This window comes from Schistocerca cancellata, chromosome 1 (genome assembly GCF_023864275.1).
Source record: "Schistocerca cancellata isolate TAMUIC-IGC-003103 chromosome 1, iqSchCanc2.1, whole genome shotgun sequence".
Classification (NCBI taxonomy): domain Eukaryota; kingdom Metazoa; phylum Arthropoda; class Insecta; order Orthoptera; family Acrididae; genus Schistocerca; species Schistocerca cancellata.
In genome coordinates this window covers 174,153,787-174,172,025 of record NC_064626.1, presented here as the reverse complement: position 1 = coordinate 174,172,025, position 18,239 = coordinate 174,153,787, and the positions used below count along the sequence as shown (strand labels likewise).

The 18,239-nt window shown below is 40.3% G+C and overlaps 1 protein-coding gene across 1 annotated transcript in view; it reads right to left on the bottom strand.

Moving 5' to 3' along the window:
• The window catches only part of LOC126168203 (dynein light chain Tctex-type protein 2B-like), a 65,869-nt gene that overhangs the window by 35,612 nt on the left and 12,018 nt on the right, over positions 1-18,239 (bottom strand). The window contains exon 2 of the mRNA XM_049920538.1: positions 5,968-6,101. Coding sequence (XP_049776495.1) covers positions 5,968-6,101 — 134 coding nt within the window. The remainder of the gene's footprint in view (positions 1-5,967; positions 6,102-18,239) is intronic.

Below are 18,239 nucleotides of genomic sequence, written 5' to 3'. Positions count from 1 at the left end.
TCCACGGCAGACCGTCAGTGCACAATATTACTGTTCATTTTTGGAGCATCACTTGCAACCAGCTTTGAGAAAGAAGCGGTGATGCTTTCTGCGCAACCCACCAATCATTTTCCACAACAATGCACGGGTGCATACAGTGCAAGCTGTGGCTGCTCTGTTCAGTCAATGGGATTGGGAAGTACTGTACCATATACCACAATCCCCGGACTTAAGTACTTGTGATTTTGATATGATTTCGAAGACGAAGGAACCACTTCATGGCATTCGCTTCAGAACTGTTCCAGAGATTCAACAGGCAGTGGACCGCTCCATTCACACTGTCAACAGAACAGGCTCTGCTAACGGTATACTACACCTTCCACATCGCTGGCAACAGGTTCTACACAACGCTGGTGAGTACTTTGAAGGACAGTAACAGGTGCAAACATGTAACTCTTTTGTATTGGTTGTGAATAAATAGTTGCCACTATTTAAGTTCCAGCTCTTGTAGATTTAGGGAAAGCTTTTGATAAAGATGACTGGAATGCATCCTTTGAAATTCTGAAGTTAGCAGGAATAAAATATAGGGAGTGAAAGGATATCTACAATAAGTAAGATAAACAGATTCCAGTTATCAGAGATGAAGGGCATGAGTAGGAAGCAGTCGCTGATAAGGAGTGACAGGGTTGAAGCCAATCCCAAATGTCACTTAATCTGTACACTGAGCTATTTGTGAAGGAAACCATGGCAAAACTTGGAAAGGGAATTAAAGTTCAGGGAGAAGGATATCATTACAGGATGTGAGGACTTTGTTATTAAAAAAGAAAGCCTAATAAAAAATTATTTCAGTCAGGTAGCCAATGTATTTAATTAACAATTCCTTTAAGTGACTCAAAAGTTTGGCATGCAGTGCCTTAAACATACAAGCACATGTCTCATGTGCAATACATTACTATCACAGAGGATATTTCAAGACATACTGAAATATGCTATTGTGAGACCCCTTTACTAGAAACATATTAAGCCATTACTGACCAGTCTCCTATTTACCTCCTTCCTGAAGGTACTGGAAAAGACAATGTATGCAATGTATCTCTCTCTCAAAATAAGAGACTTAGTCTACATTTAGATTTATATATGACCTTTCCCCACAGAACAGGCTATTTTTCTACTCATTAATCACATTATACAAAATTTAAGTGACAAAACAGCACCAGCTGGTATTTTCTGTAACTTATCAGAAGCATCTGATTGTTCAACATGACAAATTCTCCTAAAAGAACTCATATATTGTGCTGATGCTGAGCCAGAGAAAGGCACAACAAAAAGACTGTTGGAAAGTTAACTTTCAGCCAACAAGGACTTGTCAAAAATACACAGCATAGACACATGCACACACTCAAGCAAAAGCAACTCACACACACACGACCACAGTCTCTGGCAGATGGAGCCAGATAGCTTGGAGTCCCTTTCTGCGACTTAGCATCTCCACTATATGGTGAGGAGCAACATCCTTTTCATTATATTGTTACATTCCATCCTGGATTTTCCACTGTTTCATATATTGTGGTAGCAAAGATCTTGCTGATAAATGGTTTTCATTTTGTATAAAATGAGACAGCACCTTCAGAAAGGGAAATAATCACTACAGGTGTACCAGAAGTACTGATATTGGGTCCATTCTTGTTCTTGTTGTATATAAATGATCTTCCACCACATATCCAAATAGCAGAATTAGTTTTCTTGCCAGATAATGCAATTATTATAATCAAGTCTAATGGAGAAACTTAAATGAGTGAAAATGTAAATAATAAGTTGTTGAAAATTAATAACTGGTTCTCTGCAAATGGACTGACACTGAATAAAACCAGTATATGTCGTTCAGTGATGCACAATATCTGACTACATCATTATAAATAATATAGGAGAGAAATAAATAAATGAAGCAGAATATTCTAAATTCTTAGGTGTTTACACTGATAATGATATTCTGGGGTAACCCATTACCGAGGAAAAAAGTTACATGTTACACAGAAGCACATAATAAGAATAATATGTGGTGTCCACTCGAGAATCTCTTTAAACAGCTGGGCATACTGACAAGATTCTCATAGTACATTTATCCCTTACAAAATTCAATGTCAACAATCATTCATAGCATCACAGCAGTAACATTGATAAATATAATACCATAAGAAGAAATGATTTACACTACCCATCAGTCTTAGTGTGGCACAGAAAGGAGTGAGGTATATAGCCACAAAAATCCTTGACCAACCACCCGACGATGTAAAGAATTTAATGGATTGTGGAATTTGCGTAACGTGATCCAGTGGCAAACACGTGAAGACTATTTACAATAAAATTTAGTACAAACACAAACTGAAATTGTTTCTGCTTGACAACTGCTTCTACTCTATAGAAGAATTTCTGGCTAGTGGTGGAGGGTTAGGTTAAATGGATCATCTTATGTTTTAAAAAATTGGTCTTTATCATTATCTATGTAACTTACCTGAATTAAATTTTATAGGAATTCTAAGATATATGTTTTCTTTAAATATCAGCAGTGGTAACAAATGCATTTTCAATTGTTATGTGTAATCTATTGGAAGGTCCATGCAACTTATAGAAAGTCACCTGAACATCTGAGCAAGGAGACTTCTTCACAACAGCTTTAAAACTACACCCTGAACCTTATTTTTACCAATACCCTTTAACAATTATGAAGTCACCGTCTTTAATTTCTGAAAAATCTTCACCTTCATTCGAAGAACAATCAGATTCTAGCAAGTAAGCACATTCATCTGATGACGAATCCAGTTCTTGCCAAACAGGTTTCTTCTTTTTGTTCTTCTTCAATTCTCAGCCAGAGGCTGCTTCTTCCAGGCAGGTATTCAGAGGTGAACTTTAAAGAATAAGTGATTCCACTTTCTTTCGGCCATGATTATTTCTTTTTCAGGGACCACACTGTGAGTATGGAAGCAAGGCTACAGGAGGCACAAATAATTCTGATCCGAGTTCTTGGTCATGAAGACAAGAAGAAGTGAGATTAACAATAGAGGTACCAGAAGCTGAAGGAAATAAGTCAGTAGCAGAAGCAGGAGATGACAGAGGAATTGTCCCTGGAACTGTAATGGGATATTACTTTCTGGAAACAACTACCTCATTCTGAAATGGCTCAAAAGGCTGTCTGTCACAGATGAATGCAGAAAATCTGTTTCGCCAAATGTTTCATTGTTGAAATGCACTATTCCTATAGCTCTGCAAACTTTGCTGATAATAGAATGAGTGACAGTACATGCAAATGCTTCATCCACTAACCCTGCTAAATCACAGATACAAAGTGTCTGACTAGGATGATTTAGTAGCCACCTGTCACAAGCTCTGCTGGGATAGGACTTGAAAGGCCTATAAATACGAGGGTTGCCCAGTAAATAATGCCCCATATTTTTTTTCTCCGAAATAAAAAATATTAGAAATGTGACACTTTAGGTGCGAGTTATTTGAAGTTTCCCGCGTGTGTACGCAAAGTTTCAATTTCCTCCGACAGAGAGCGGTGGTGTAGGAATGTTCTAAAATGGCGTCTGCAGGTGACATCCGTCATAAACAACGTGCAGTGATTGAATTTCTCGTAGCAGAGGAAGAAACCGTGGGCAATATTCATAAACGCTTGTGCAAAGTCTACGGAACATCTGCAGTCGATAGGAGTACTGTTGGTCGCTGGGCACAGAGGGTGAAAGCATCAGAGGGCGGTGCTGCGGAGCTCCGAGATTTGCCGCGGTCGGGAAGGCCTCCCACGGCTGTCACGCCTGACATGTTGCAGCGGGCTGATGTTCTCATTCGACGGGATCGACGCATTACGACTCGACAATTGGCACTGGAGTTGTCAGTAAGCAAAGAAAGTGTGGATGTGATTATCAATCAGCTTGGATACTCAAAAGTGTGTGCATGATAACGCTCGTCCTCACACAAGTTTGAGGACTTGTGAACACATCGCGAAACTGGGTTGGATAGTGTTACCCCATCCACCCTACAGCCCCGATTTGGCTCCTTCAGACTTTCACTTGTTTGGGCCAATGAAGAATTTCATTCGTGGAAGACGTTTTGCCGATGACGAAGAAGTGATTCACGAAGTGACAACCTGGCTCCGTAGGCAGAGTACAGATTTTTACCGGCAGGGAATACACGCTCTTGTGTCTCGCTGGAAAAAGGCCGTCGAACTTGAAGGAGATTATGTGGAAAAATAAAGCAAGTAGACAAAACATCAGTCTTTCACATATGTAAATTTGATTGTTGTGGAATAAATACTTCTGGAGAAAAAAAATATGGGGCATTATTTACTGGGCAACCCTCGTAAAACTACACCATTTCCTTTGGCAAATGTTATCACCCTTAGTGACATGTGGCTTTCACAATTGTTAATGTTAAGAAGTTTTGGCCTTTTTTTTCTTTTGTCATTCATGTTGACAGAATGTGCTAATACATCCATAAATATGTCTATAGTCATCCATCCTGAGGTGTAAGCTGCCCCACACTTCCAGGTACACTGTTGAGGAGTAGATGATCTAAAAAATGCACACGTGGAAAACAAAATGGAGAAACTGCTTTTTCAGTGCCCCAATAATGCCACACGTGGTTACAAGTTTGTCTCTCTCTTTGTAGAAATTATCTTCCTACTTGCTTTTGGCTACATGCAGACATTACCTTTCCAAGCTTTTGTACTGTTGTGAGGCCTGTCTCATCAAGTTTGCATATGCCTTCTTGTCCAAATTTGAATTTTTTTTTTTAAATCGGTATAAAACTTACCAACATTTGACCAACTGGAATTAGTTGCAAGGCTCAGACAAGTAGCTTCAGGTTATCTAAGTGAGAGCTTATGACCTTTCATAAAAGAACAAGTCACACTTTCCCAACCATGTTTTCTTGTTGTCAGTTTGTAGAAGTTGCTTATTGTTAGCTGCAGCAAATTTATATGCTACCTTCCTTGTAACTGTGAACGATAAACCATAATTCATACAGCTATTTCTTTTAAATAGGAACACAAAGAAATGTCTCCTACAGGTGTAAACACCTTTTTGCGCTAATTTGATGGCCATAAGTTTACATCATGGTCATCATTTTAAATTGATTACACGCTGCAAAAATACTAATTCTTTTTTTGATACCTGTCATTGCTAGTTTCAGATCTTCAACTAAATATGATCGGTGGTTGGTTGTACGATTGCAAATTTGTGGTATCTGAAAGTAAAAACTTAGTTCTAAAGTATACTTAATCACAATTCTTACACAGTATGATGCAAAATATTTTTGAAATTATGTAAATCACAAAAGTAAATAATTATATTTAGGTTAACTGGACTGGCCCACATAATCTGTCTCCCTTGGTGTCCAGTTAACCTAACACACATTTTTTTCCTAAGTCACTAAAACAATAGTTTCTGTAATAGCTCTTTCTTTATAACTCCATTACATCCATGTCTTTTCACAATACATCTCTCTCTTTGATGTCTACACTGTTTACTTGTAGTTAAGATGAGAAAGTGTTACCTCAGTGTCAGTGAACAGTTGCAAGACCAATATTAAATATGGTAACTGTCAAAATTCTCGTTAGATAAATAAATTCCAATAGCAGGATAGTTGTGCTGTGGGCACAGGAGTGTGTGTTTGGGTGTCTGCATGGTTGTTTGGATGAATATGTGTACTTTTTTATAATATTACTAATATTATATTTTGTTTGAATTTTGTGTGTACATTTTGCAAGAGGAAGATCACAAGTAGAAAACCAGTGTGAACACTGTTTTCTGTTGTGTGTTTCTATGTGCCACACATCAGTCTGCTGTAGCTGAGTGGTTGCCCTTCCTGTATTTTATGTAGGATAGTAAATGGAATAGTACAAATAGGAATTTTAAACAAAACTTTGGGTTAATAACTAGAGTATGTCAATGACAGCCTGATTTTTATTAAAGTATATTCAACAAGTAAACAGACCTCTTACTTTGCCACGTAGAGTGTTGGCAATAACTTTTATCCAGACTTCAGCTTCATCTTTGTTGTAAGTTTTGCCTCCTAATTCATCATTGAGGACACTATGGATCATTTCTTTCACCATTGTTGTCTTGAACCTGTAACAGTAACAATTTTGTGCTGGATATACTCAGCTTTAATAATACATCTCACATTCATGAAACATAATCAAACGTTTATGTGATGATGTATTACGTTTGTAATCATCTTATAATATCTAATAGTGAGCGAAACCAATGGCCTTGCCACAGTGGTAACACCGATTTCCTCAGATCACCGAAGTTAAGCACTGTTGGACTGGGCTAGCACCTGGATGGGTGACCATCTGGTCTGTCAAGTGCTGCTGGCAAGCAAGCAGAGTGCACTCAGATTTTGTGAGGTACACTGAGGAGTTACTTGATTGTGAAGTAGTGATTCGGTCTCGTAAACTGACATATGACCAGGAGAGCATTGTGTTGCCACGTGCCCCTCCATATCTGCATCCAGTGATGCCTGTAGGCTGAGGATGACACGGTGGCTGGTCGGTACTGTTGGGCCTTCGTGGCCTGTTTGGGTGGAGTTCAGTTTAGTTTTAATAGTGGGAGAAACTGGTTTATGTAAAAAAAAATCTTCAGAGGCTTGACAAGAAGTGTGTTTCTGAAGAAAGCATTGTTATTTTATTTTCTTTATAGCCTAAGTTAGTTGGCAGAAGACTTTCTTATCATAATTTCCAAACAGCAGCTTGAGTACTTCTGTGAAAATGACAAATTGTCTACTATTATATTGCTTCTACATGCTCTACTATAATTTCGGCTTTGTATCACTTGTCAAGTCGTTCATTATTTTCCTTTAAACATGAGATACAAGACTGCATGTTGTACTGCATCTCAAGACAATGATATTCATTATCTGACACACAACAATTGTTGTGTTAATACTGCTTATATGATACATTAGAGTACTAAGTGAAGTGTCATCTAGTTTCTTAATCATTTTATACAACTGGCTGTGCACATATTTTAAATATAGTGTGTAAAAGAATAAGGACACAGTTTCAGAAGGTAAAAAAATTTACTTCTCGTGTTAGATGTTCAATGCATACACTGTCTGCAGCAGTAACTGTCCATTATTATGTGACGAATACAAATCTGTAATCCTTCAATCTGCACTGCCTAGTCACATAACACTGATCCACAAGGTAATTAAACTCTGCTGTTTTGCACACCTAGTTTTAAGAACTGCATGGTCTGCAGTATTTGACAGATGGAATTATACATGAGATACTCATATATTGTTTACAGTTGCATCCATTAGAAAATTGCCACTGGTACAGTGTAATCCCGTATGGTTGCTCAGTTCCCCCATATGTAGATACTCAACTATCCACCTTAACACTGATGTGGAATAAGCCTTTACTGACAAGAACTCATTTTTCCAGAAAACTGTCCTCCTCCCGTTTCCCGTGATCATACCTACCAATTCTGCTCAATTTAGTACACAACTATGCCACTAACATTCAATGAAGAAATTGTTCAAACTGTTACATGGCTCACATTTACCACTTTCATTATGAGTGGTCCATGCTGATAGAACTCAGAGACATTAATGTTGTACATCAATAACTGGAGTGAAAATCAAGCATATACTACTCACAACAAGTTCAAGAAATTAATTGTGGTGTTTTCCTCATTTTAATATAAAAGGGGCTATTCAGGAATGAAGAAGTTTAGGGTTTATTATTCCAATAGCATTCGCACACACCTAAAAGAATGACTGAATGAACCTAGAAACACTAAATCCTTTCTAATACACTTTTATGCAAGAGAAGACCAAGAATATCTCCATCAATAAATGCTAGAATAACTCCATACACAAATGTTACCAGATATCAATGTAACTGATACACTGACTAAGAAAATAGACAAATTCTAAGTACCAAAAACAGTTACCTTACATTCAAAATATGCCTGGCTGAATTCAGGTGGTTTGACATGGTGTCAGCTTGATGTCTCCTGAGGGTGATTAATTTTTTTATCTGGTGTGCTGATGAAGGGTACTAGGAAAATATTGCAAATTAAAAAAAAAAAAAAAAAGAAAGGAGTATTTCCACTGTTCTGAATCTATCTCCTTAATCTTGAAAACCAATCAATAACTCACTTCGTTTACAGTCTTCTGGCAGCAGAGTATGACATCAACCATATCACTTGATCAGCTCTCTGTTTAGGTGAGTATGAACTTGCAGTACAAAGCTAATGTTACATGCTGCTATACCACAATAGAATTCTGATGTTGATTGCAACTCATGACACATTTTTTTATTTATATTTGTGCTGGAGTGTTGTACTGGAAGCTCTAACTCTCGAGTCTGAAATCTGAATGAATGATTTATTTTTTATTTTTTAATATTATGTGTCATCTATTCCTCTGTCAAAGGGTGTAGTAACAGTCAAAGCTTCCTCGATGTAATGTAGTTGAGAAGAATGGTAATGTTGACATGGACAGACCTACAGCTTCCTCTCCTTCAATAAATTTCAGTACTGCAACAATGTTCTCTTAAGTGACTGGAGAAAAATGTTGAACAGAGCAGAAAGCATCCTGAAAGCCACTTTCTAGCTCAAGCTAGCTGTAGAATATACTTGACAGTCTTCTCACGTGACTCAAAACATTTTCTCAAAGCAGTGATCGACAACCAACCCCCAACAAAAATTGCATTGTAACTGTGGTAAATCTCTGTTACCAATCTGATCGTACCAGCACATCACCAGATGTTACCATAACAGGATGAGAGGCACCAGCTTTTCTCTTTACGATTCAACTCACCCACACCCAGTAGCTAAGGTCCAGTCAACAAGCAGTGGCATGATCAAACATCAAAGGCAGCACAGCATCAAGGTTGGTGCACGCAGCTGACAGACAGTGCAACCTCGAGATACTGACTAGCAAAATACATAATATAATGCCGGAGTGGAGTGCACTCTCTCTCATTCTGTTATGATTTGTTCATGTGCTCACTTCACTCTGCTCTTGGGACTCTCAGTACCTAATCGCCTGACATTGTACTCGCACTTTGTATGGAACTTCTAAAGTGTGTTCTCATTAAAGTGATTTTAATATTATGTACATACTTAACAGTGTGTGTGTAGTTACTATAAACATGGCAATGAGTGCAGATGATCATTCACATTTGAGAGCAAAGTTTTATCAGTGCACGAAGCAATCTCATCAATAGAATAAGACTTGGGCTGTGGAGTTGCAAGGTTTAAGTCGGAAGTGTCAATTTGTTACTGCCAACATTAAGGAATCTTACGCTGACTGGTTTGGGATGCTATCATTACATCTGTTCCTGATAAAGATGTCTGCCAATGGGTGCTGCAATAAGAGGAGCCACCTCCATGACGTCCTTTCTATTGCACAATCATTCAAAGTTTCTCATGTGGCAAGCTGTCAAATAGGTTCTTGGGCAGACATGGTCACTGTCAACTTAGACAACGGAAGGGACTCACTTTCTAGCACAACTCTGGACACAGAAGCAAGGCAATGCAGTAAGTCCAGCCATCACACTCCACAAAAACACATCCATGGCAGACCAGTTTCCTCAAGCCCCTGCCATCTTGCCTCACTTGTTTTGTGAGGACAAATTGCAGCCGTATGGCACATTCGGTCTGCTCCAGCTTCAAGCTCTCAAGCTAAGGACATTAATGTTGTCAGCACAGCATGTGACAATCTTGTGACTGTTTCTAACAAACTGTTCAACAATGTGCATATTAACAGGACATCCCTATGATTACAAGTGGGTACAGCCATGGCAGCATCACTTCTTAACTCTAACACGCCCCTCGACCGTTTTCTACTTTGTGTCGCCTTGTCAGTTATAACAGGCAACAAATCACTATCCATGGACAATTTACAGCAGGGATGACACATGAGACAGTGGTGAGTTAACTGACATTCCTTGTGATGGACTGTGCTATTACAAAAAATTTGTCTGGCTTGGATGCTTTTACGACATTTGGATTCATGGTCACTGACTTGATTCCTCTAGTTTTTGACTTTGTGTCCTATCAAGAGTCGGATGAACCGTGCAAGGAATACTCAGTCCTTTTTTCGCCTGGGCTATGTAAGACCACAGATGCAGCACTTAAGTGATTATCAAGAAACCAAATGACAAGCTTCATCTTTGTGGCGATTTCAATGCGGTGTTCATCTCTATAACCTTTGGCTTCTATTTCAGACCCGTACAAGATGCAGGTCTCAAGTGCAGCCTGGATAAGTCACATTTCTTCCAAGCCTCTATTGAATACCTGAGGCATGTCATTTACTATCGGAGGACCCAGCCAGTGAACAGTCACATTGTGGCTAGTGACACCATTCTTCAACAAACTAAAGTAAAGGAGCTCCAAGTAATTATAGGCACAGTTGTGTATTACCACAAATTCATCCTGTGGGCAGATACTGTGGCATATCCTCTAAGTCAGATGTAGTGTTTGTTTGGACCCGTTTGTGAGCTAATGTTCAAGTCTTTGTTCAGGCCCGTACCTGGCCACGTATCAGCCAGGTTGATAATTTACTGTGGCTATGAATGACTGTTTGGGGCCAGGCCATACTGTCTGAATGCAATGCAAACAGTTCTCACCAGCCAATTCCTTTTGCCTTTAAGATGCTAAATGCAGCATGGGAGTATTACTCTCAAACAGAAAAGGAGGCCCTGGCTTTTATTTATGCATCAAAAAGTTTCATACATTTCTATATGGTGTCAAGTTTCACCTAGTTACAGATCACAAATCTTCAGTCTCTCTCTTTAGCCCCATGGCACACCTGCTAGACGAGATGGCCTATAGACTTCAAAAGTGGCCACTGTTCCTCAGTTGTTACCACAATGAAATACCGTGGTTTAGGGTTAGCATCTCTGATTAGTAATCAAAATGTCCTCAGTACTGGATTTGACAACACCACATAAATTTTGATTAATATTCAGCATTGGCAGCCAAAGACTTCTGGCATAAATAATCCCTCTCATTCTGCCAAGGACCTTGTCAAAGAGGGCAGAGGAGCTGACAGAGGTTCAGGGCATTCTCTTGTCCTTGGGATGGAAAACTGCCTCTAAAGGCGGAAGAATCAGCTATGTTCAATAGCATGAGAGTGAAGAAGGCAATGGACATCACTGCATTAAAGACACATAATGTGTATCCACAGGACTTGTGGCCTGTAATTGAAAAAGTGTCATGACGATCTCTCCATTGGCAAAAGATTCTGGAAGCCCCACCTTCAGAACTCTGGGATGGGACTGCCAAAGGGGAAATGACCATGAGAAAAAGAGTGAATAACCAACAAAAGAACAATGTTCTATGAAATGGGGCATGGAATGTCAGAAGCTTGAACGTGGTGGGGAAGCTAGAAAAGCTGAAAAGGCAAATGCCTAGGCTCATTATAGATGTAGTAAGGGTCAGTGTGAAATGGAAAGAAGATAAGGATTTCGTGTCAGATGTGTGTAGGGTGATATAAACAGCAGCAAAAAATGGTATAATAGGAATAGAATTCATTACGAATAGGAAGGTAGAGCAGAGATTGTGTTACTGTGAACAGTTCCGTGATAGGGCTGTTCTTATCAGAATCAACAGCAGACCAACACCAACAACAATAATTCAGGTATATATGCTGACGTCGCAAACTAAAGATGAAGAGATAGAGAAAGTATATGAGGATATTGAAAAGGTAACACGATAACTAAAGGGAGATGAAAATCTAATAATCATGTGGGACTGGAATGCAGTTTTATAGGGGAAGGAGTAGAAGAAAGGAGAATATGGGATTGGGACAATGTATAAGAAAGAGGACAAAGACTAAGTACTGTAACAAATTTAAGCTATTAATAGTGAATACTCTGTTCAAGAGTCACAAGAGGAGGAGATGTATTTGGTTTGTAAGGCATACCCAGAAGCAGATACAGACTCAAATCACAATGTAGTAGTAATGAAGAGTAGGTTGAAGGTTAAGAGGTTAGTCAGGAAGATTCAATATACAAAAAAAAGTAGGATGCGGACATACTAAGAAATGACGAGATGTGCTTGAAGTTCTCTAAGGCTATAGATACAGCAATAAGGAATAGCTCAATAGGCAGTACAGTTGAAGAGGAATGTACATCTCTCAAAAGGGCAAGAACAGAATTTGGTAAGAAAAACATAGGTATATAGAAGGTAACTGTGAAGAACCATGGTAACAGAAAAAATACTTCAGTTGATAGATGACAGAAAGAAGTACAAAAACGTTCATGGAAATTCAGAATACAGAAACACAAGTCGCTGAGGAATGAAATAAGTAGGAAAGGCAGGGAAGCTAAGATGAAATGGCTGCATCAAAAATGAGAAGTTATCAGAAAAGAAATGATTGTCGGAAGGACTGACTCAGCATATAGCGAAGTCAAAACAGCCCTCAGTGAAATTAAATGCCAGGGTTGTAACATTAAGAGTGCAATGGAAATCCCACTGTTAAATGCAGAGGAGAGAGCAGATAGGTGGAAAGAGTATATTGAAAGCCCCTATGAGGGGGTAGATTTGTCTGATGTGACAGAAGAAGAAACAGGGATCGACTTAGAAGAGATAGGGGATCCAGTTTTAGAATCAGAATTTAAGACAACTTTGGAGGAGTTAAGATCAAATTAAGGCAGAAGGGATAGATAATATTCCATCACAATTTCTAAACTCATTGGGGGAAGTCGCAACAAAACAACTATTCACGTTGGTGGGTAAAACATATGAGTTTGGTGACATCCCATCTTGTTGTTGTTGTTGTTGTTGTTGTGGTCTTCAGTCCTGAGACTGGTTTGATGCAGCTCTCCATGCTACTCTATCCTGTGCAAGCTTCTTCATCTCCCAGTACCTACTGCAGCCTACATCCTTCTGAATCTGCTTAGCGTATTCATCTCTTGGTCTCCCTCTACGATTTTTAGCCTCCACGCTGCCCTCCAATACTAAATTGGTGATCCCTCGATGTCTCAGAACATGTCCTACCAACCAATCCCTTCTTCTAGCCAAGTTGTGCCACAAGCTCCTCTTCTCTCCAATTCTATTCAATACCTCCTCATCTTACTTTCAGAAAAATATCATCCACACAATTCTGAAAACTGCAACAGCTGACAAGTGCAAGAATTATTGCACAATAAGCATAACTGCTCATATATGGGAGTTGTTGAAAAGAATAATATACAGGAGAATGGAAAAGAAAACTGAGGATGTGTTAGATGATGATCTGTTTGGCTTTAGGAAACGTAAAGGAACGAGAGAGGCAATTCTGATGTTGCAGTTGATAATCGAAGCAAGACTAAAGAAAAATCAAGACTCAGTCATAGGATCTGCTGGCCTGGAAAAAGCTTTCGATAATGCAAAAAGGCGTAAGATGTTTGAAATTCTGAGAAAAACAGGGGTAAGCTGTAGGGAGAAACGGATAATATTCAATATGTACAAGAGCCAAGAGGGAATAATAAGAGTGGACGACCAAGAATGAAGTGCTCGGATTAAAAAGGATGTAAGACACGGATGTAGTCTTTTGCCCCAACTGTTCAATCTGTACATCGAAAAAACAATGATGGAAATAAAAAAAAGGGTCACGCTTGCAATTAAAACTCGAAGTGAAAGAATATCAATGTTACTATTCGCTGATAAAATTGCTATCCTGAGTGAAAGTGAAGAAGAATTACATAATCTGCTGAATGAAATGAACAGTCTAATGAATGCAGAATATGGATTGAGACTAAATTGAAGAAAGACGAAAGTAATGAGATGTAGCAGAAAAAATCAAGAAACTTAACATCAGGACTATTGGTTATGAAGTAGATGAAGTTAAGGAGGAATTCTACTACCTAGGAATCAAAGTAACTGAGGACGAATGGAGCAAGGAGGACATGAAAATAGACTAGCACTGGTAAAAATGTCATTCCTCGCCAAAAGAAGTCTACTAGAATAAAACATAGGACTTAATTTGTGGAAGAATTTTCTGAGACTGTTCATTTGGAGCACAGCATTGTATAGTAGTGAAACATGGACTGTGGGAAAACTGTAACAAAGGGAATCAAAGAATTTGAGAGGTGGTGCTACAGATGAACGTTGAAAATCAGGTGGACGGATAAGGTAGGGAATGAGGAAGTTCTGCGCAGAATCAGAGAGGAAAGGAATATATGGGAAACACTGACAAGGAGAAGGCACAGGATTGTAGGAAATCTGTTAAGATATCAGGGAATGACTTCCATGGAAGTAGAGGGAGCTGTAGAGGGCAAAAACTGTAGAGGAAGACAGAGATTGTCTAGTGTAAAAGGCACCAGTGGCCAAACGTTTTCCATTATGGTGGATTGTGTTAAGACGGCATAAGATGGATGGACATGCAGATGAATATACAAAATACTCATAGTCTAGTACTGAATGGACAAGGAATTGGTATAAAAGGAGAAGGATGGTCCAGTCTGCTCCCCAGGAAGTAGGACATGTAAAACATAGAGGGACCGGGTACAGCGTGCAGCCAGATAAAGACTTGGGAGGCCTAAGATAGCTTCCTATAAAGTGTAAGTCCCAGGGATTTCATAGTTTCAATGAAAGGAAGAGCAACAGGCCTAAGATGCAAAGACGGTGGAAGAAACTAATTGCACTGCCAGAAATTCATACAAATTGTTTTGTCAGTGAAAAAGCAAAAATCGTTGCTGAAGCTCCACAAGTAAAGACAACTGAGACATTGCTGAACGCGCCACTCAAGGAGACAAGCTCGAGGAGAATTGCAATAGATCGCAAAGTCATCAATGAAAAGGGAACCTGGTGGGAGACAGTCCATAGTAGGGTTAAAGGCTACAGAAAAGAGATTGATGCACAGGAAGGAGCCTTGAGGCACCCCTTTCTCCTGGATAAAAGTGTCCGACGAGGGTGAACCCAGATGTACTTGATAAATCAGTCTTTTAAAAATTCCTGAAGGAAATGAGGCAAGTGGCCTTGGAAGTCCCACATGTACAGAGATAGAGGATAACAGTCCTCCAGCAGGTGTCCTATGCTTTCTCCAAATAAAAAAACACCGCCACAGTCTGGTATTTCCGCAAAAACTGAAGAATGATGCTCATGAAATCCACATTGTGCAATGGTTAGTAGATTGCGAGACTCAAGCCACCATACCAGTTCAGCTGTGAATCATATGTTCCATCACTCTGCTGAGTGAAATGAGGCAGTAGTTAGAAGGATGGTGTTTGTCTTTACCGGGCTTAGTATGACATTGACTTCATGCCAGTCTCTGGGAAACGTGCAATCTGCCCAATGCGACTGAACATATGAAGAAGAAAGTGATTGCCTGCAAGAGAGAGGTGCTACAACACCTGAATGTGGACATCATCCAGCCCTCGGGTGGAAGATTGGGACTATGTGAGAGTAATGTCAAGCTGCCTCACATTAAAGGCAGAATTGTAGCATTCACTATTCTGAGAGGTGAAGGATATCAAGCAAACCCACTTCGCTCTTTTCTGAGGGAGGAAGGTGGAATGATAGTGGGTGGAGCTCAAAATCTCTTCCAAAAAAAGCAACCTAAGGTGTTGGAGATAGCAATATGGTCCACAAAGATATCTGCTATGGTCGGCCAGATATTGGGGAATGAACCTTGGTCCCAGAGAGCTGACAGTGTCCCACATGATGGACAAGGGAGTGCAACTGTTACTAAGAACTAATAAAGGCAATTCAGCTAGCTTTTTTGCTAACCCGAAGAATGCAACAACAATGCATATGCAACTGTTTATAATGAATACAGTTTGCCATCATTGGATGATGGTTACAATTGCAGAAAGTGCATCTCCATGAGTGAATTGCATCATGGCACACCTCAGTCCATCAGGGGACCAGGACAAGGCACAGTAAAGAAGTGCAAGGTAGGAACATTCTGCAGTGGTAAAGATAACATTAGTGAGGTACCTAGTCATCACAACTAGGGAAATGTTGTTTACCGAAGGTTGCGAGGGTGAAGTGAAGCCTCCAGTCGGCCTTAGAAAGCTGCCAATTGGGTTTACACACAGGTGGGGTAGGAGTCAGCAAATTGATAGCGGACTGGAAATGGTCGCTCGAGTACATGTCGGGGAGAATCAACCACTCAAGATGATGGGCAAGCTGGGAAGTGCAGAATGAGAGGTCCGAATGGCAATAGGTGTGTATGGAGTCTGAACGGAGCACAGGTGCTCCACTGTTAAGATAGGTGAGGTTGAGTAGATTGAGAATGTCAGCCACTAGGAAACCTCTCAGACAGGTCCTCAAAGTGCCCCAAAGGGGATGTTGCACATTATAGGCAATGAGCGGCAAAATAGCATGAGGGAGCTGACCAATAAGCTGGAGTAAGTCTGCCATTGTGACAGTGAATAACAAAGGGGTGTAAATGTTACAAAGAGAAAAGCTGAAAGAAGGAAGAAAATTGTGGACTGCAACAGCTTGCAGCTGGGTGTTCAAAGATATCATTTAGCTACGGACATAATACCAAATGAGCAGCACGACTACGTCATGAAATGAATGCCGTCCTCAGGATGAAGGTTAAAGCGGACCAGAAGGAAACGTGAGATATTAAACCAGTTGTGAGGATGCAATTTCATTTCTTGGAGACAGAAAATAGCCGGATGGTGTGACTTCAAGAGCAGCTGTAATTCCTCCTTGATGGATCTAATGACACATATCTTCCACTGGAGAAGAGATGTAATAGGGAATGGAGAGGAGGGAACAAATGAAGGACACTCACCGTTGTGGCGCCAAATGCCAGCCTTTGAAGACTCACTGTTACAGGGCACAGAGGCTGGAAGATCCTGTTCCGTGAAATCCACAGATGCATTGGCATTCTCCCTGGGTTGGCCTGTGGATTCCAGGGCAGAAAAATGGTAGCGGTGCATGCCAGCAAAATGGAGGTCAGCTGGCTGAGGGTATGATGTGACGACACTACCCCCTGGTTGGGGAAGAAGAAGACAATTTGCCTTTGTTTGATTTCTCAGAAATTTTATGGTTGGCAGACGAAGACCCAGATGTTTGTTGGCCAGAGGGACGTAAACGCCTTCATAGGAGTGCTCCTTTTGTCCTTTCCGGTCTGCTGGTTGTGTAGCAGGTGATTTTGCCACTAGTGGCAACAATTTGGTGGCTTGTTCCACAGCTGCAGGAAAAGGAGACGGAGATCCTAGCATGATACTCAGCAATTTCACAGCTGCAGTACCGAATTGGGGGTCACAAGTCTGTGTGACAGTACTGTAAGTGCATGATGGTAAAATGCAGGGCTTTTAGCTAGCCAACAACTTGGGGGCAACAGAACAGGGAACTTTTTCCTTGACCTGGATCTCCTGCACAACCCACTCATCGAGATACATGGGGCACTCACAGGATTAGGAGGCAGGATCATCATTACGGTTGATACAGAGGGGAGAAGGAGGTAGGGAGTTGCCCTCATGAGCAATCTCTATCACGAATAACATATTTGGCCGTGTTTAGACAGGACACGTGAATGTGGCTACAATGTTGACACTGGTAGCAATGCATCAGCTTTGGAATGTACAGTCAGACTGTGATGAATTGATAGCCTGCCTTAATCATTGATGGAAGCAACATTCAATCAAATACAAGAAAAAGAGTACATGTAGGCATAAAGTTTGCATCAATCTTTTTCATTACGCAATAGATCGCAGTGATGCCCTGATCAGTGAGATACTGTTGGATTTCTCCCTCGGTCAGACCATCAAGCAGCCAAGTGTAAATAACCCCATGCGAAGAATTCAGCATACGATGGGCCTCGACATGAACAGGATAGCCGTGAAGGAGCGAAGCTGTAAGCAGTTGTTGGACTTGAAAATCACAATTGGTCTCCAGAAGCAAAGTCCCATTATGTAAGCGAGAGCAGGATTTCACAGGGCCTCCAACTGCATCAATACCTAGCTGAATAATAAATGGATTAACTGTAGCAAAAGACTTTCTTTGGTACATGACACCACAAGGAAACGAGGTGTAGCTGGGAGAGTCACTGAATCTTTAGCCTTGTTCCATTTACATTTAGTAGAGACAGTCTGATTGGAAAAAAATCCCCATAATTGTCAGTGTCTCCAATGGCACACTCCTTTCAATGGGAGGCCCCCTCAGAGGGGGGCTCACCCACCTGTCACACCTCCAGATGGAGGGACCAATTGGCACCCAGAAAGTAACATGCAAATCTACCCATCAACCGAGCATGGAAATTACACATTTCCCAGTTACCTGTTATGCATCAAGCATGTGGGCGGGCCT